General features: G+C 45.9%; 1 protein-coding gene across 2 annotated transcripts in view; it reads left to right on the plus strand.

The window, feature by feature from the left end:
• The window catches only part of KIF3C (kinesin family member 3C), a 136,218-nt gene extending 126,304 nt beyond the window's left edge, over window positions 1-9,914 (plus strand). For both annotated transcript variants that reach the window (XM_089655661.1, XM_089655662.1), the window contains exon 8: window positions 1,738-9,914. In XM_089655661.1, the coding sequence (XP_089511787.1) occupies window positions 1,738-1,831 (94 nt within the window). In that variant the 3' untranslated portion in view covers window positions 1,832-9,914. The remainder of the gene's footprint in view (window positions 1-1,737) is intronic.
• Window positions 9,915-20,599: the final 10,685 nt, after the last annotated feature.

The raw sequence follows: 20,599 nt of genomic DNA on the forward strand, positions 1-20,599 counted from the left end.
GATCTGTGAATGGGAGAGAGAATCCTGTGACATATCAGACTCTCCCCCCATTCAGAAATCATGCTACAGGTAGTGAAAGCAATGACAGAATGTTTCTGAATGGAGGAAGAGTGAGGAAGGGGCGGGTCCTCATCGGCAACTTTTTCACAGAAGCTTTAGAGAAGACTTATTAACCCATGCAGCGCCGAAAGTTAAGCAGCAGGAAGAGGACAGGGCACCCTAGGATTGAAGACTCCTACAGGATCCAGTAACATGCTGGGTATCCTTTATTACAGGTAAGTTAGCCCACTAAATGTAGAGCGTAAGAAATACTACATCTCAGGAGAAATCCAAAAAAGAAGAGAGGGAGAAATGCCCTCAATATGCAGGGAACTTAATCAGCAGTAATTGGTTATCAACTGATGCGGTGGTAGGCTGTTATTCTGAATTTATGCTGTTATATATAAAAAACATTTGTGTTTATGGAAATTTTTAGTATATTGGAATAAATAACTTTTAAAACAGTCCCGTGATGTCCCTGATGAAGCAGCTGTGAACTGCGAAATGCGTAAGCTAACAACAGGACATGATATTAATCATAACTTTGTATGGTTTAATGAGAGTTTCTGTGTACTATGTATGAATTTTACATTGGTGGTTATGTCATTGTCCACCATTTTTATGTGAATGAATAAAAATGATTGTTTTATTGTATTTGTTTTTCTGTTGTGCATTAGTACAGTGACTTAAAAGTCCCCTACATATTGAGAGTATTTCTCCCTCTCTTCTTTTTTGGTTAGCCCACTAAATGTTTTTTTCTGACTAACCTTCAGCTTTAATTCACCAGTCTCAATGGATAATAAACACATTAGACTGTCATTTTATGTTCAGTTTTTGGATGAGGTCAAGTAAAGGTTGCCTAATTAAAAATGTTTAAAGCAGAACTCGGGGCAAAATTGTTTTTTTTCTCATGCAGTGGGACTGTGCATGGGTTAACTGCTTGTTTTGTCTTGGGGTGAGCCTATACGCACCCGATCCTTTGATCCTCCAGAAAACAAAGCTCCCCTACATCCAGCAGTGGAATGTTCCTGCTGTTCTGACACCTAGAGCTGATCTATGGTCGTGATGGCACCAGGAACAGTCCACCACCACCTAGAGCTGATCTATGGTCATGATGGCACCAGGAACAGTCCACCACCACCTAGAGCTGATCTATGGTCGTGATGGCACCAGGAACAGTCCACCACCACCTAGAGCTGATCTATGGTCATGATGGAACCAGGAACAGTCCGCCACCACCTAGAGCTGATCTATGGTCATGATGGCACCAGGAACAGTCCACCACCACCTAGAGCTGATCTATGGTCATGATGGCATCAGGAACAGTCGAACACCCAAGGCCGCTAGTCTGCCCAGGGGGGAGGAGAGGGGGTCAGGGGAGCAACAGGGAATGGTCTTGTGCTGGGAGGATTGGCGAAATAGGTGAGTATATCTCCACTCTCCATCCCCTAGACAAAAACGAGCAGTTAACCAATGCAGTGTGGGCCCTCCAGGAAATGTTCCTTTCCTTCTCCCATGGACAGGAAAGGGAAAGCAAAATTTCCTGGAGTTCTTCTCTAACATTTTTATTAATGTTTTTTTTTGAGAAATGCTTTTGGTGGTCCTCAAGCTAAAAAAATAAAAGATAACAGATCTCCTAAAGCATGGCATCCTGATGCTACCACTGATAACACCCATTTTTTTGTTTTTTTTTCCCAGGTGTCAGCAGCCCAAGGCTCTTCCATCTTCCACCACCCACATCTCTCTGTCTTCAAGCAGCCAAAGGCGTCAGCTTTCCCCTACCCATGAGTGACACTAACCTCCCTAGATCTCTCCACCCATGCACATTAACCCCTAAAGCCAGGCTTTGCTTCCAACTGAATAAAGAGCAGATAGCGGGGATCCCTCCACTATCCTTCCTCAGCTTCGATCTGCCTGGAGATGAGACCTCAGCAGTAAAAAGAAGTCAAGACTTTGTATTTATGGGATTTACATATTTATTTATTTATTACTCCTGAGGAAAGTCCATGCTGCCGATCTTCAGCACCTCTTGGCTCACTGCAGGTGCTTGAGAGGTAGATCCTGGTGGATCTAAAATTTTGTTTCTACACAAATTAAGAAAATCTGTTTGGAAGCTGACCATCAGCCACTTACCTGAAAGTGATCTCGGTGTTTTACGTCTACTGCTTCGGCTGGCAGAAGGTTCAGCACGTGCTGTCTTTGTAAATCCAGCAGCCAAGTCTGTTTTTTAAAAGCTCAGCGATGTCTATGTATCCCACCAGGACTGGTGGGTTCTGCTCACTTCTTCAACACTGTATTTCAGCATATGAGGCACAATTAAATCCTGGCTTGAATTTCTAAGACTTCAAAGCTTATGCTTTAAACGCCAGTGCCTTAACGCAAAGGCTTCTCACCTTCATCACCACCTTTTTAGAAGGACACAAGATAAGAACTGTGTTACATAGGATGGCAATGTTAGTAGACTGTTCATGGAAAGTTGGATGCCATCAATCCTTTGACATGAATCACTGGTGAGATGTATAGGTGGTACCTGAATCTGTTTTTAGAGGATTGCTTCTTCTGATGTTTTGGCTTGCTTCTTCTGATGTGGTCCAGACACAACTGAAGGGGTGGAAAGTGAGGCAGGATAGAGACTTTTGAGAGGTAATCATCTCTCAGTGGTTGAGAAGTGAAGGATAAATTAAACAAAAATGAAGGATCATACGGGATATTTGACTATTAAGGACCTGGATATATCAGATCTCAGCAAATGGGCAGAGGCTGCACTTTTTAAGAAGGGACAGAGAATGCCAACATCCACGTGGCATACAACATTAAATCTAAATCTATACATTGGTCTTCAATATGGCATGGAATTTTAGAGCTGTATGCACATTTAAAGCTGAAAACAACTTTTATTTTCTTTTATTACTTGAAAGTGAAGCTTCTTTTTTATGTTATTTTTTTCTGGCATAACCACTATACAAAAGCAGAAAGTTGTGGGGATGTATGGATCTCTCTTTCCAAATCATCAACGTGCTACAGACACACCACCACAAAATATATTTTGTGGTCTCATGGAAATGAATATAACCTGTTGTGCAATAATGTTGAGTCTTTCTATGCAGTCACAAACCTTGCAGCTGACTTGGGCAACTTGCGGCTGGTTAGCTGTTGTGGAATTCCAGGCAGTACTGTGTTGAGCCTTCCAAGGGTGATGCTTGTAGTTGTACAATTGTTGGAGAAGCCAGCTGCCCATCTCTGTTTCCAATCCTAATGTACATACAAATAACCATTCATTAAAGGCATACAAAAAAAACGCTACAAACTAGCGTAGATATTGCTTATGTTAATCCCTAAAGCAAACCTGTGCTTTGCCCCTGTAGACCAAAAATCTAAATGAAAGGTCCCTGCAACAGTAGAGCTTTTAGAACCACATCTCCAGGAACCCCTAACGTCCCTCCATCCCAGAGCTACAGCCTCTGTAAGACTCTTTGGCACAATCAAGAATATCTGGAAGCAGGGGCGGACTGACAACTCATGGGGCCCCCCGGGCAATAGGGGATCATGGGGCCCCTGTATTCTTGCCCAAATTCAAAAAAGTCTATGAAAAAGGTACCAGGGGCATCTCATGGGGCCCCCTACTGACCCCAGGCCCTTGGGCAGTGCCCGAGTTTCCAAATGTTCAGTCCGCCCCTGTCTGGAAGGGCCTACAAACCCCTTTTTTTAATTTAATAATCTGAAGCCCTCTGTGACTCAAAACTATATTAGCCAAAAATAAAAAATGTCAGACCACCGCTAAATGGACTACCACAGAAAATACAATATAAAAACCAAATTATCTAATTAAATTATATAACAGAAATTTGGTGTTTATATCGGATTCTCTGTGGTGGTCCATTTAGTGGTGGTTTGACTTTTATTTTTTGTTTATAAAGACTCTTTGGCATTAGACTTGTAGAGCTACCCCCTTGAGGGCCTTTGGATTTTTGCTGGGCCCCCATAAGTTCTACACAGCCAGACAACATGCATTTTCAACACTTTCACACAGAGTCAGCAAAACAGTCCTTGAGCTTGTTTTTGTTGTTTTGATTAGTGGATAACAACTTGGATGGGGTCTACGGATATGTGGGATGACCAACGAACTGTAGAACTTCTTAGCAACAAAATGTACAAAAATGTGGACAAAAATCAACAACAGCCTTAGTGAGGAGCATTGAGTTCCCTTTGGTGAACCTCCTCCATGCCAAGCCTCCTGCCTGCAGATTGGCCAAGATCCCTCAAACATGCAAATCCAGGCCTCTTTCCTTTCTCTGCCCTTCTTCTAGAAAGGTACAGCAGTTTCTAGAAGGATGGGAGGGCTCCAGCAGCCTTGAACTCTAGAGCCCCCCAGCCTGCCCTGAGTTAACCTCACTGCCTCACTCCCAGGCTGACTCATCCCAGGTTTCTAACAAGCCTCTGACTAACAAAAACAAAATTCTATATACGTAGAAGGCATGTAGCGACATATGAGTCAGAAAAGCCTTTCTCAACCTTTTTACCACAGAGGAACCCCTATGATAATTTTCAGATTTTGGGAAACCCTTACCAAAACCAATTCATTGGGGGGAAAAAAAGCAAAAATGCCCCTCATATCAGTGGTTATTAGAATGCCACAACTAAAGTGATAATTAGAGTCAGGCACACTGGCTTTGCCAAGTGGAAATGGTCTTGGAACTATGCGGGCACCAAAAAATGAAAGGTCAATTTTCCATAGCCCAAAGAACCCCTAGAAACCTCTGGAGGAACCCTGGTTGAGAGTGGTACACAGAAACTAAACAGAGGTTCTGTGTCCTATATGCCCACATCCTAGATGATGCATGTAAACCTCAAAGAAATTTGTAGCAGTGGACTTTTAAGGGCATATAGTAATTGGCACCAAAAAAAATTTCATAAAACTATAAACTTTATTGTACACATATTAAAAACGTGTAGCAACATGCCCAATGCTTTCACATAGGGTTCACAAATCTTTTCCATTTCATAATTTATATGTCAGGTCAACGAATTTCAAAAAATCTTCAAAAATCTTCATCTGGAGCACATGTGAACAATGTACGTAAAGTAGAACCCAATCCCACAAAATCAAAATTTTATACAGTTTGATGAAACAAGACTGATTCGTTACAGAGAGGGGTAGCCAAGGAACAAAACACAACAGCCGAAGAATACTTGATCTTTATGCAAGGGACGCCACAGGTGTATATCCTAGCAAAGATATTTTGGTCCTAAGTTCAATGAAATCACCCAAAAGGGAAGTTCTACCAATTCTAGGTATTCCACCAGGTCTCAACATGAATAGTTCAAATAATCAGTACTACATAATAAACCAGCAGGTCCCTCCAGCAACTCCCATCACTGTTGATCTGTTTTGTTCACTGGCTGCCCATCTTTGGAAAGGCTATCTGTCTTGTTTCAGCAGACTTCCAGCAATAAAATTGTAATTTTTTGGGATCGGGTTCTACTATACGGACATTGTTCACATATTTCCCTGATGAAGATGTTTGAACATTCGAGATGCATTGAGCTGATGTGGATTATGAAATGGAAAATGATTTGTGAATGCTATATGAAAGCATGGGCATGGTGCTATACATGTTTGTAATATGTGCTCAATAAACTTTTATGGTTTTATGAAATCATTTATTTTGGTACCAATTACTATATGCCCTTAAACGTCTACTGCTACAGTTTTCTTTGAGGTTAACTGGTTGAGAAAGGCTCTCTGGAATACCACTTCAGACCCCAAATGAATCCTCCTCTTCAGCTAGCTGCCTGAGGATATCCCTGGGCAAGGGGGCCCAGAAGCTGCCAAATTAAAATAAGCAGTCCCAGATGAGAAGCTAGTTGGGTTTTCCACCTGACCTCCCTCTCTCTGTTTTTGGCCCAGGTGGTGTAAGAGTACTCACACCATCCTTTCCTGTCAGCTTGGTGGGTTGTTGGCTGCCTTCAGGCCTTTCCCTGGGCCGGCTCCTTCCGTGCTGCTCAGGATGTCCTCCCCGGGAGACAGTGGTATAGTGAAGATCCTTGTTCTAACACCAGCCTGTAGGTAGGCCCCCCTCCTTCTAAGAGCCCCCTCCCAGGCTCCACACTCCATTCCTCCTCAGTCCATCTTACACCCGATACACAGGCTCTGCTGCTTCTAAGAATTGCCTCGGTCATCATGCCCAACCTCCTGCCAGGGGATTGGTTAAGGTCCTGTCACGTACCTGATAGGAGACTGAATTGACGAGGTCGGCCTCACTTGTGTCACTAGCCCTGACCCCGCTGATGTTGGAACAGAGGGAGTCTAGGGACGAGGGGGACAAGAGCACCAGTGGTTGTTGCTTGCAGCTCTTGCAGATGATGACCTTAGAAGGAGGATGATCCTCTGATTTGCCCACCATAATAATAGACAAAGCAGGTTCTGTGGATTTCCAGACGTGCAGCAGAGCTAGGTAGGTAGTGAGGACAAGAGACTGGAGCAGAGTCATAGGATAGCCAGGGTCATCAACATTCGGGCAGCGTGGTACAGAATCAGAAGAAAAAGCCAAGGTCAGGAGCAGAGCTGAAGTCAGGAACTGGTAGCAGGAGAGTAATCGAAGTCGAGTCAGGAACAAGCCGGATTGGTAACGGAGGAATCAAACAAAAACTAGCAGGAAACGGGGGGAGCTGAAGACCAGTCAGCACTGAACCTGAGCAGAGGCACTCCTTAAATGGGCCATCTGGCGCCAATCTTCGCCGTGCGTATGCGCGATCGCACGTTCCTGCGCGCATGCACACAACCAGCAATTCTTCTGCGGAAATTCCTATGCGCATGCGCGTTCCCGGTCGCGATTCTTCTTGCCGGAAATCCCTTAGAGGTCCCTCAAACATGCAAAACATGCAGATCTGGGCCTCCTGCAAACCTCCTCAACCCCTCTTCCAGAAAGTGCTCTTAAGTTTCTGGAAGGGTGGGAGGGCTCCAGAAGCCCTGCCCTGTTAGAGCCTCCCAGCCTGTCCTGAAGTGAACTCCTGCCTCACTCCCAGGCTGACTCATCCCAGGCTGCTACTCAGCCTCTGTCTAAAAAAAGAAAAAAACACAAACAGCCTATCTAACTAACCTGGAAAGGATTACAATTGATTGCCAAAGGGTTTTACAGAGGCTGTGACACTGGAACACAGCAAAGGTAGGAGGCACTGACCAGTGAGGAGGAAAGTATAATGCACTTCAATTACAGGGACATTTCACCTTGATTTTTTCATGTAACAGAGTCTCTTTACTGTCCCCCTACCATTGCTTTGCACCCCCACCACTCTGTTAAGCTGCTGTAAACAAGGGGAATAAACGCTGTGTAAGCTCTAAATGGCTTTAGTCCAAGCTTACACCAATTTGAAGACTACCTAAACCCATAGGACAGTACTGGGCCAATCACCATAACAAAGAACCATATTGGACATTAGTTTTGCTTCTGGTGGATGGAGTGATGGAAAAGTATGTGTCCCGGTTGAGAGCATCAAAGGGCAGAGGGGAATTTGCCTTCATGGACAAAGCACAAATTTGCATTAAAAGGGTCATTTTAAGAGGAATACACTTTTAACTCATGATCTTCTCTGATCTTATGATCTTATCTGAGACTGTGTGTCAATGTAATGCCAGGAGTGAACAGGAAGCAAAGAGGAGCCCTGGCAGAAACAGATATTTTTAATGGCTTTCACTCCTAGAAGCTACACAATATTCTACATTAGCTTTTCTGTAGCTCTCCCTTCTCTCTCCCTAAATCTGACCCCTAAATCACTGCAACGAGAACACCGAACAAATGTCCAAGAGTCCAAGGTAATTTATTGATACAAATTTGATCGCAGAATAGAGCCAATGCGTTTCGGGGGCCGAACATACTATCCCTTTACCAGGGCGCATTCGCTAACACTGGCATGACTTGTCCTCCTGAAACCCTTCAAGCAGTAAAACACTGTTTTATTTAGCTCACCTGAGTCCACTGCGAGTGTGTGGCGGTGATCTGAGACACTGACTGGTGACAGTATGTAAACAAAATTATAATTTTTTTTCTTTTTACAATTTGTTTTCAAAATCTTTTTTTCACTAGAGCAGTGCAGTGTAACTGTACTACTCTGGGAAGGTGATCTGTTTTTATTTTTTATGACGATCACTAAAAAAAGCAATAATTTTAACTGTCATGAATGGCTTTCATTCATTATTTTATTACAGGTACTTGTATAGCGCCAGTCCCTAACCCTCAAGGGGCGTACAATCTAAGGTCCCTAACTCACATTTATACATTGGCCAATTTAGACAGTAGCCAATTGACCTACCAGCATGTCTTTGGAGTGTGGGAGGAAACTGGAGTACCTAAAGGATACCCACACATGCACAGAGAGAACTTGGAAGCTCCAGGCAGGTGGTGCCGTGGTTGGGATTTGAACCAATGACCCTAGTACTGCCAGGTGGAAGTGCTAACCATTTAGCCACTGTGCTGCCCATTCATGACTCATTGTTTGCTATTGTGATTGGCTACAGCTATCACATGGTACAGGGTTGCTGTGGATGGCCCTGTACCGTGGGATCACTGTGACTGATCACAGAAATTGCAATTGTAAGTTTCAAGAATGAAAGCCATCCATGACAGTTGTGTTTACTTGTCATGTGATTAGTCATAGCAATCACATGGTACCTGGGCCAATGACAGTGGCCTGGTAACAAGCACTGTGTGTCCACCAGACACAGTGGTCACAGGATTGTGCTGCATGTCCCAGGAGCATCCTTGGAAATCCTCCCATAACTGGAGAGCAATGTACATACATGGCTGGGCGAGAAGTGGTTAAACACAGCCAGAATTCTTAAGCCCTGATGAAAGGGTAGCATGTTTGGCCCCCGAAATGCATTGTTTCTGTTCTGCTTTGAATCGATTTTATCAATAAATTACCTTGGACTCTTGGACATTTGTTTGGTGCTCTCATTAGATGGAACGTGTGTGGATTCTCAACTCTGGGTCCTTTCCCTTTTTCCTGAGGGTGGTCCCGTTTTGTGGAGTGCTGCCAAACTGAAGCCAGTGAGGCCAGTGACTATTTTAGTGACCCTTAGAAAATCCAAATCCAGCACCCCATTTATTCTTGTGTTTGCCCTCAAGGCTAGCCGGATATGAGGCCAGTGATTGGCAAGTGTGGTGAGCTGTGTTATCACAGAGAAAAGCGGGCTGTAATATATAAATTCCAATCTTGACCCTCCTAAGAGTGTTTTTTATATCTTTCCCTTGCAACCCTTTTAAAACGCACGGAGATATCTGGAGTAACAATTGTCATTGTGTAACGTCTATTTATTGACCTGAGATGAAGCATGTTCCTTTTAGCTGGAGGTGTGGGACAGACTTGTAGCAGGGATGATAACTATTGTGGCAAGACCTGTAACTTTCTTCTTAGCTTCACAAACCAACTCTGCAAAATCTATTCTTCTACAAAACGGCAGTTCAGTAACTTGCTCAAAGGTTTTGTCTCCATGAGTTCTAGATCTTAGATCTAGACATAAATATATTAAGCATCACAGTATCATGGAAATAAAACATTTTTCTATGCACACTATACTCCCTATGCAGTATACTTTCTGTATCTTTTCTGAGCCTGAAATGGCCAAAAAGAGCTGGCAATGAGGTTTAATGAATACAAAAAGGTTCAACGCAACGTTCAAACTCTTCACTCCTGTCATTGTCTGGGCACTTTTCCATATATGTTTCTGAACGAGACAAGTCTTTTCATGTTGGGTAAACTTGTATATAATGCTTAGTGACTGTGTGATGGAGGTTATAAAGAGCTGTTATTAAAGCAAGCATTCCACTAAATACAAGTCTTCTGTCTATCCTAATAAGAGAAGATGATTTTCCTCACTCCTGGTGCTCTTGGTGATTTTTTGTTCATGAGAACATGTCTGCTTCTTCACATACGCTATCAAACAACAGTAAGACGTATGTTCATTATAAAACCTCTACAGCTTTTGGTATACAGTGGGGATCGAAAGTTTGGGCACCCCAGCTAAAAATTTGTATTAATGTGCATAAAGAGGCCAAGGAAAGATGGAAGAATCTCCAAAAGGCATCAAATTACAGATTAGACATTCTTATAATATGTCAACAAAAGTTAGATTTTATTTCCATCATTTACACTTTCAAAATAACAGAAAACAAAAAAATGGCGTCTGCAAAAGTTTGGGCACCCTGCAGAGTTAATATCTTGTACTGCCCCCTTTGGCAAGTATCACAGCTTGTAAACGCTTTTTGTAGCCAGCCAAGAGTCTTTCAATTCTTGTTTGAGGTATTTTTGCCCATTCTTCCTTACAAAAGTCTTCCAGTTCTTTGAGATTTCTGGGCTGTCTGTCACGCACTGCTCTTTTAAGGTCTATCCATAGATTTTCAATTATGTTGAGGTCAGGAGATTGTGAAGGCCATGGCAAAACCTTCAGTTTATGCCTCTTGATGTAATCCCCCATGGATTTCGAGGTGTGTTTAGGATCATTATCCATTTGTAGAAGCCATCCTCTCTTTAACTTCAGCTTTTTCACAGATGGCATCAAGTTACCATCCAAAATTTGCTGAAATTTTATTGAATTCATTTTTCGTTCTACTCGTGAGATGTTCCCTGTGCCACTGGCTGCAACACAACCCCAAAGCATGATTGATCCAACCCCATGCTTAACAGTTGGACAGAGGTTCTTTTCATTAAATTCTGTGCCCCTTCTTCTCCAAACGTACCTTTGCTCATTCCGGCCAAAAAGTTCAATTTTAACCTCATCGGTCCACAGAACCTGTTTCCAAAATGCATCAGGCTTGTCTATATGTTCATTTGCAAAGTTCAAACAATGATTTTTGTGGTGAGGACGTAGAAGAGGTTTTCTTCTGATGACTCTTCCATGAAGACCATATTTGTACAAGTATCTCTTTATAGTGGAATAGTGTACCACAACTCCAGTGTCTGCCAGATCTTTCTGGAGGGATCGTGCAGTCAAACGTGGGTTTTGAATTGTTTTTCTCACAATCTTGCGAGCTGTTCTGTCTGATATTTTTCTTGGTCTTCCAGATCTTGCTTTAACTTCCACTGTACCTGATGACTGCCATTTCTTAATTACATTCCGAACAGAGGATATTGACATCTGAAAACGCTTTGCTATCTTCTTATAGCCTTCTCCAGCTTTGTGAGCGTCAACTATTTTCAGTTTCAGTTTTCTAGACAACTGCTTAGAAGAACCCATGGTGCTGATTGTTGGGGCAAGGTCAGATGAGTCTGGGCATTTAAAACCTTTGAGATTGACATCACCTGGTCTTCCCAGACGATGATTGAGAACAATCCATGACACTGGCAGGTCTCAGCTTGGCAAAGGGGGCAGTGCATGCTATAAATTCTGCAGGGTGCCCAAACTTTTGCAGACGCCATTTTTTTGTTTTCTGTTATTTTGAAAGTGTAAATGATGGAAATAAAATCTAACTTTTGTTGACATATTATAAGAATGTCTAATCTGTAATCTGAGATTTGTCCATCTTTCCTTGGCTTCTTTATGCACATTAATACAAATTTTTAGCTGGGGTGCCCAAACCTTCGATCCCCACTGTATATGGCTAGACTACCCAAAGCTGATATTTCAGATATGGGTCATGGTGATGGTCTAAATCTGTGACTTCTACCTTCTTTTCAGTCACATATTCCTTTAAAGGTTTGCAGAATCTGGAGGAATCCAAGTCTAAAATGTAAAAAACATAAATGTTACTTATCCATAGGAAACATGAGCCCATGCACACAACCATCTTGATGAAATTAACTTCATGTCAGAAGCCATCCTTCACAACAGAGGTCCTTCCATTACATCAGAGATCCCCTCATAACATCTTAGGTCCTCCCATCACATGAGAGGTCCTTCCATCACATCCCAGGTCTCCCATCACATCAGAGGTTCTCCCATCACATCAGAGGTCCTCCCATCACATCAGAGGTCCTCCCATTTAAATCAGAGTTTCCCCCATTATATCAGAGGTGCCCCCCTCACATCAGAGTTCCTTCCATCATGTCAGATGTCTCCCCATTATATTGGAGGTCCTCCCATTACATCAGAGGTCCCTCCATCATATTAGAGGTCACCCATTCACATCAGAGGTCTCTCCGTCAAATCAGAGATCCTCCCATCACATCAGAGGTCTCCCTGTCACATCAGAGGTCCTTTCATCACATCAGAGGTTCTCCCATCACATCAGAGGTCTTCCCCGTCACATCAGAGGTTCTCTCATCACATCAGAGGTCTCTCCATCTTATCAGAGGTCCTCACATCACATCAGAGGTCTCCCCGTCAAATCAGAGGTCCTTCCAAAACATCAGAGGTCTGCCCATCACATCAAAGGTCCTCCCATCACATCAGAGGTCACCCATTCACATCAGAGGTCTTCCCGTCAAATCAGAGGTCCTCCCAAGACATCAGAGTTCTCCCCATCACATCAGAGGTTCTTTCATAACATCAGAGGTTTTCCCATCACATCAGAGGTCTTCTCGTCACATCAGAGGGACTCCCATCACATCAGAGGTCCTCCCATCACATCAGAGGTCCTCCCATCACATCAGAGGTCCCCCTGTCAAATCAGAGGTCCTCCCATACCATCAGAGGTCTCCCCATAAAACAAGAGGTCCTCCCATAACATCAGTGGTCATCACATCAGAGGTTCTCCCATATCATCAGAGGTCTCCCTCTCACATCAGAGGTCCTCCGAGCACATTACAGGTCTCCCCCTCACATCAGAGGTCCTCCCATTACATCAGAGGTCCCCCTGTCAAATCAGAGGTCCTCCCATACCATCAGATGTCTCCCCATAAAACAAGAGGTCCTCCCATAACATCAGTGGTCATCACATCAGTGGTTCTCCCATATCATCAGAGGTCTCCCTGTCACATCAGAAGTTCTCCCAGCATATTAGACGTCTCTCCCTCACATCAGAGGTCCTCCCTTCACATCAGAGGTCCTCCCACTACATCAGAAGTCCTTCCATCACATCCGAGCTCCTTCCTTCACATCAGAGTCCCCTCTTTATGTCAGTGTCCCCCATCATGTAAGAGATTTCCTCATCACATTAGAGTTCCTCTTTCACTTCAAATGCCCTCCTTCACATCAGAGTTCCCCTACACATCAGAGGCTGCCATACTGTATACATGAGAGCCCCTATCACATCAGAGTAACTCCATGACAAAGTAAGCTCATCACATCAAAGTCCCCCAGTCACAGAGCCACCTATCACACGATCCCCCCAATCACAGAGCCCCTCAGTAACACAGTCCCCTCTTCATATCTGACTCCTACCTTGTGGCAGCAGTAGCAAGTCAAAGGGCAGGAGGTGGAGCAGTTTTGAAGGAGGTAGACTTCTGTCCTCTCCTGAATGCTGGGGGTGGCTCTGCATGCAACCTGCCCTGGATCAGCATCATGCAGGCCCGAGGGGCCACTAACACCCCAGCAATAAATGACCTGTCGTTGGTTGTTATCAAGTTGTTGGCCAGCTGGCCAGCCTGCACCATGGCAAATCATGTCACCGATCCAGGGAAAATTGTGTCCTATACTTGTGGCACCCTGGGGGAACCAAAACGGCACAACTCCCAGTGTCTTGTGTCTTTTGGGAACTCCAACATTGACTTCTTTTCAAGGATCGCTGGGGCCAATCATAAAGGATTGATTTAGTGTAGGCTTGCCTTATAGGTCAGCAAGAAATCATTTATCTAAGAATTTTTGTTAAAACAGTCTTTCAAAAATAAAAGTCGGTATCATTGTACGTAAAAATAAACCGTACTGCATCTCATATGGACATATATGTTCCTATGGACGTACATGAGCCTACTGAGATGTGTACCATGTACAGTCATTCTGCGCACGTGGGGCCGCATTGTTGATGTTCATATCACTAGGCAGCGGTGGCACCGCAGGCACAGAATGACATCTTCAGTAATTCGGAATGACTGAAGGCCGGTCTTTGTGCTGGGGGTGCACGGTGAACGCGCTCTCAGCAAAAACACATCCAGGAACGCGTATGCACGGTGTGTGGGCATTAAAGCGCACCCTTTTGCTGCACATATATGTTGGGCAGTCGTAAAAGGGTTAAAGTGTTCCTAAACCCACAACAGTACAATCAGTCTGTATATGCAGTAAAGCATGCTTGTTATACTCACTGTGGAACCTAAGGGGTTAATCCTTTGCATTGTGTAAAAAGGCTGTTTGATCCTGTCTTCTCTGATCCTCCTCTTGTTCAAATGTCCACAACTTATCTCCTGATAAGACAGACTGAACCGTAGGCATTTTGCAACATGCTCAGTTTGGTGTGTATTGCTAGAGAGGTTTTCTTTTTTTCTTGGGTGAGTGCATGTGATCTGCACAGGGACAATCAGCACTGTCCAGGTCAGGGGTTCTGCATCCTCATAGAGCAGAAAGACAACTCCTTCTACAAGCTTTAACCAGTGCTCTGCTGGACATTGATAGAAGTCACAAGACTCTAACTGCTGATGAGAAAAAGTTTTTAGCAGTTTATATTTACTAAAATAATTGCATTTCCATGTTGTGTGTATTGTGGGAGACGAGATATAGTGAATGCAGGGTCCGTGGGGAACAGATATAGTGAATGCAGGGTCCGTGGAGACCTGATATAATGAATGCAGAGTCTGCGGAGAGCAGATATAGTGAATACAGGGTCTGGGGAGACCAGATATAGTGAATGCAGGGTCCGGGGAGAACGGATATAGTGAATGTGGGGGCCGGGGAGACCGGATATAGTGAATGCAGGGTTCGAGGAGACCGGATATAGTCAATGCAGGGTCTGGGGAGACCGGATATAGTGAATGCAGGGTCCTGAGAGACCAGATATAGTGAATGCAGGGTCCGGGGAGAGCGGATATAGTGCATGCAGGGTCTGGGGAGACCAGATATAGTGAATGCAGGGTCCGGGGAGACCGGATATAGTGAATGTGGGGGCCGGGGAGACCGGATATAGTGAATGCAGGGTCCGGGGATACCAGATATAGTGAATGCAGGGTCCGGGGAGACCAGATATAGGGAATGCAGGGTCCGGGGAGACCAGATATAGTGAATGCAGGGTCTGGGGAGACCAGATATAGTGAATGCAGGGTCCTGGGAGACCAGATATAGTGAATGCAGGGTCCGGGGAGAGCGGATATAGTGCATGCAGGGTCCGGGCAGAGCGGATATAGTGAATGCAGGGTCCGGGGAGACCAGATATAGTGAATGCAGGGTCCGGGGAGAGCGGATATAGTGAATGCAGGGTCCGGGGAGAGCAGATATAGTGAATGCAGGGTCCGGGGAGACCGGATATAGTGAATGCAGGGTCCAGGGAGAGCAGATATAGTGAATGCAGGGTTCGGGGAGACCGGATATAGTGAATGCAGGGTTCGGGGAGACCAGATATAGGGAATGCAGGGTCCGGGGAGACCAGATATAGTGAATGCAGGGTCTGGGGAGAGCGGATATAGTGAATGCAGGGTCCGGGGAAACCGGATATAGTGAATGCAGGGTCCGGGGAGACCGGATATAGTGAATGCAGGGTCTGGGGAGACCAGATTTAGTGAATGCAGGGTCCGGGGAGACCAGATATAGTGAATGCAGGGTCCCGGGAGACCAGATATAGTGAATGCAGGGTCCGGGGAGACCAGTTATAGTGAATGCAGGGTCCGGGGAGACCGGATATAGTGAATGCAGGGTCCGGGGAGAGCAGTTATAGTGAATGCAGGGTCCAGGGAGACCAGATAAAGTGAATGCAGGGTCCACGGAGAGCAGATATAGTGAATGCAGGGTCCGGGGAGAGCGGATATAGTGAATGCAGGGTCCTAGGAGACCAGATATAGTGAATGCAGGGTCCAGGGAGACCAGATATAGTGAATGCAGGGTCCGGGGAGAGCGGATATAGTGAATGCAGGGTCCGGGGAGACCAGATAAAGTGAATGCAGGGTCCGGGGAGACCGGAATTACTGAATGCAGGGTGACATCATTGGTATCAGTGGGAGGAATAGTGTCCCATCATTGGTATCAGTGGGAGGAATAGTGCCCCATCATTGGTATCAGTGGAAGGAATAGTGCCCCATCATTAGTGTCAGTGGGAGGAATAGTGCCCCATCATTGGTGTCACTGGGAGGAATAGTGCCCCATCATTGGTGTCAGGGGGAGGAATAGTGCCCCATCATTGGTATCAGTGGGAGGAATAGTGCCCCATCATTGGTGTCAGTGGGAGGAATAGTGCCCCATCATTGGTGTCAGTGGGAGGAATAGTGCTCCATCATTGGTGTCAGTGGGAGGAATAGTGCCCCATCATTGGTATCAGTGGGAGGAATAGTGCCCCATCATTGGTATCAGTGGGAGGAATAGTGCCCCGTCATTGGTATCAGTGGGAGGAATAGTGCCCCATCATTGGTATCAGTGGGAGGAATAGAGCCCCATCATTGGTATCAGTGGGAGGAATAGTATCCCATCATTGGTGTCAGATGAAGGAATAGTGCCCCGTCATTGGTGTCAGTGGAAGGAATAGTGCCCCACTGTTGGTGTCAGATGAAGGAAAAGTTCCCCATTGGTGTCAGTGGAAGGAATAGTGCCCCATTGTTGGAGTCAGATGAAGGAATAGTTCCCCATTAGTGTCATTGGAAGGAATAGTGCCCCATCGTTGGTGTCAGATGAAGGAATAGTGCCTCATCGTTGGTGTCAGGGGGAGGAATAGTGCCCCATCATTGGTGTCAGATGAAGGAATAGTGCCTCATCGTTGGTGTCAGGGGGAGGAATAGTGCCCCATCAGTGGTGTCAGATGAAGGAATAGTGCCCCATCGTTGATGTAAGGGGAAGGAATAGTGCCCCATCGTTGGTGTCAGATGAAGGAATAGTGCCCCACCGCTGGTGTCAGTGGGAGGAATAGTGTCCCAAGGCAGTGGTGTATTAAGGTTTTGTTCTGCCCTAGGCAACACAAAGATCAGCTCTCCCCCACCACCACCACCGAGAGACCCTGACACAGACCAACACCCCCTCCCCCATGAAGAGAGCCTGTCATTGACCAACAACACCCAAGCCCTCCCCCCACCCAAGCCACCCAAGAGAGTCTTCCACTACCACCACCCCCCCACCCCCATGGCCAGGGATAGACACTCACCTTCACAGCTCCGGACATTCCCAGAAACAAGAGTCAGGCTCTGCATACACCATCAAGAAGCCCACAACCTCCCTCTGATCCCACCTGGTCACCATGCTGCGTGTTTCCTTTCTTTCATACCTTCTTTCGGGGGGGGCGGCGCTGCTCCCCTGAAAAATGCCGCCCTAGACAAATACCTTGTTTGCCTTGTGGTAAATACGCCCCTGACCCAAGGGTCAGATAAAGGCAAGCGAAGGTCCACACCCACGGGGATGCAGTTTGGAGACCACTTACACATTACTTAGCAAACATGAAGTTGTATATCTGGTATTAGGACCACTTTAACAGGCACTCTGACACAATGACGTCACTGTCAAACAGCAGCCAATGCATGCCGTCAGCGTATTTGTATCATGGCTCACCCACGCTGTGCCGCAGCCGATATCTGGAGTGTAGCCATCCTATCTCTTGTTCCTTTAAGTGGCTGGATTGCTCTCTTTGCCGGCCACCAATGTTCAGATATTAGTATTTATAGCTGTACCCGCGGTACGCTCCAAGACCGATTCTCTCCAGCCCCGTAATCAGAGGCACCAAGCCATAAGGACCAGCAAGGCACAATGTATATCCAATAAAAAATATATAAAAATGTAATTTCTTCAGAAATTTTGCCCAAACTGCTACATTGGTACAAATCAAAAATCCCAATAGGTGTATATTGATTGGTTGGCGAGAACAATATAGCGTCTGCAAACTATGGGATATATACTGGAATTTATTTTATTTTTTTAATACTAGTAATGGCGCTGATCATCGACTTCTCGTGGGACAGTGAGAGTGTAGCGGGCAGTCTGACTAATGCAGGTCATAGATGGGTCGAAAATCGGCCGATTTGTGCACCGTTAATGGGTTAATTGGTCGGCCGTCTTTCTGGATTTTGGCACATTTTTTTATTCGGTAAAGTTCGAAAAAAATTGGGCGATTTTGCCGATCGGACGATTTTTGCGGCAATGATGGGCAAATCGGCCGATCTTTTTACCGATAAAAAATCTGCGCATGGGCCGTGACCTGAAAGAAGAAGAAAGAAGAAGAAGAAAGAAGCAGAAGAAATGTCAATTGACAAATCACATGCCAAGTCACTCCCTATTTTCCGCAATTACATCGGTCATATCGGTGCGTTTCCGACTTGGTCAGAGCCGCACCGATTTCTAAAGTAGTACATGCATTACTTTCGGTGTGATTTGCAAAGACAGCTGTGTCAGATGTCTTGCAAATCGCACTTGAAATCGGCATCTCACCCGACTTTGAAATTGTGTGACTTCACTCTAAGTTGCATGATTTCAAAGTTGGGCTTGATGTGACCGGGGTGTAACTGTCACTGACATCTCCAGTGACACTTAGGTTCCATGCACACTGGGCATTTTAAAATCGCTGGTAACGTTAGCTGTGTGAAGTCTGAAGGGCTCTGTGTTTGACAGCAAGTGCAAGGACACTACTACCTCCCTCAATTACCGCTCCACCCAGTGCTCAGACCTAGGAGCTGCCGATGGACGTGTCTGGGTTTGGTGGTTGCCAGGAGAATGGTACTTGCCTGACTGCATTCTGCCAAGTGTAAAGTTTGGTGGGGGGGGGGATTATGGTGTGGGGTTGTTTTTCAGGGGTTGGGCTTGGCCCCCTAGTTCCAGTGAATTGAACTTTTAAGGCGTCAGCATACCAAGACATTTTGGACAAATTCATGCTCCCAACTTTGTGGGAAGAGTTTGGGGATGGCCTCTTCCTGTTCCAACATGACTTAACACCAGTGCATCAGTCCTTGAACTTGTGGGTTTTTTTTGGATTTTATTAAGGGATGATAACTTGGATGGGGATGAAGGATACATGGGATGCCCAAGGAACTGTAAAACTGAGGACAACTTGCTGGAACTATGTACGAGTAGTCAGAAGGGTTTTTTTGTCTCTTCTTGGAGAGCTAGCCAGCTTCTCCTTGTGTACCTCCTCAGACCCCAGATGAATCCTCCTCTTCACCCAGCTGCCTGAGAGAATCCCTGGCCAAGAGGTCCCAAAATCTGCCACTTTAAAATCAGCAGTCCCTGAAGGGGGCTACTCAGGCTTCCCACCAGAATGATATCTCCCCGTATCTGGCCCAGAGGGTGTGGGATTACTCGCTCAGTCTCTCCTGTAAGCTTGGTGGGTTGGTGGCTGCCTTCAGGTCTTACGCTGGGCTGGCTCCTTCCCTGCTTCCCAGGCTGTCCTCTTTCAGGGGACGATGAGGCTGAGATATCCTCCCTTCCAGCTCCCCTGCCTGTAGGTAGGCCCCTCTCCTGGACCCCCTCCCAGGCTCCATGCACCATCCTGCTCACTCCATCTTCCACCTGAACTCTTCCTCTAATGAGCAGGCTCATCACTCTTAAGGGTTGTCCTGACCCCATGCCAAGCCTCCTGCCTGGGGATTGACCAGGATCCTTTAAGAGCGTAAACCAGTTTCCTCCGCACCCCCACACCCTGAGTTCTAGAGACTTCTCCAAGTCTCTCTTCTGCAAGCTTGTGAGTTGGTGGCTGCCTTCAGGTCTTATGCTGGGTTGGCTCCTTCCATGATTCCCAGGCTGTCCTTTCTCGGGGGATGGTGAGGCTGAGAGATCCTCCCTTCCAGCTCTTCTGCCTGCAGGTTGGCCTCTCTCCTAGACCCCCTCCCAGGCTCCTCATGCCATCCTGCTCACTCCATCTTTCACCTTAACTCTCCCTCTACTGAGCAGGCTCGGTCACTCTTAAGGGCTGTCCTGACCCCATGCCAAGCCTCCTGCTTGGGAACTGGCCAGGATCCTTTCAGAGCGCAAAGCAGCTTCCTCCTCACCCCCACCTACTGAATTCTAGAGACTTCTCCAAGTGTCTCTCCTGCAAGCTTGTGGGTTGGTGGCTGCCTTCAGGCCTTACTCTGGGCTGGCTCCTTCAATGCTTCCCAGGCTGTCCTTTCTCAGGGGACAATGAGGTTGAGAGATCCTCCCTTACAGCTCCTCTGCCTGCAGGTTGGCCCCTCTCCTGGACCCCCTCCCAAACTCCACACTCCATCTTCCACCTGAACTCTCCCTCTACTGAGCAGGTTCGGTCACTCTTAAGGGCTGTCCTGACCCCATGCCAAGCCTCCTGCTTGGGGAATGGTCCGAATCCCTTGAGAATGCAGACCAACCACTCCTCATCCCACCCACTGAGTTCTAGAGACTTCTCCAGGGGGGAAGTTCCAGAGATCTGGTCTACAGAGCCTCTCAGCCCTGACCAAACTCGGCATCTAACTAAAAAAAAAATCAACTAACTCCCCCTGGCTTCCACAGGAGGGTGCTACATTTGGAACCAATGGAAGAATGGCAAAAATGCTGTGTGCCTGGCTGTGTGTGCTCTAAGCAGGGGAATAAAACTAATTTCAACAGCTGCTCTCACGAGGGGAG

Source organism: Staurois parvus, unplaced genomic scaffold (genome assembly GCF_062004578.1).
Source record: "Staurois parvus isolate SC_StPar_1 unplaced genomic scaffold, SC_StPar_1.0 ptg000860l, whole genome shotgun sequence".
NCBI classification, from domain to species: Eukaryota; Metazoa; Chordata; class Amphibia; order Anura; family Ranidae; genus Staurois; species Staurois parvus.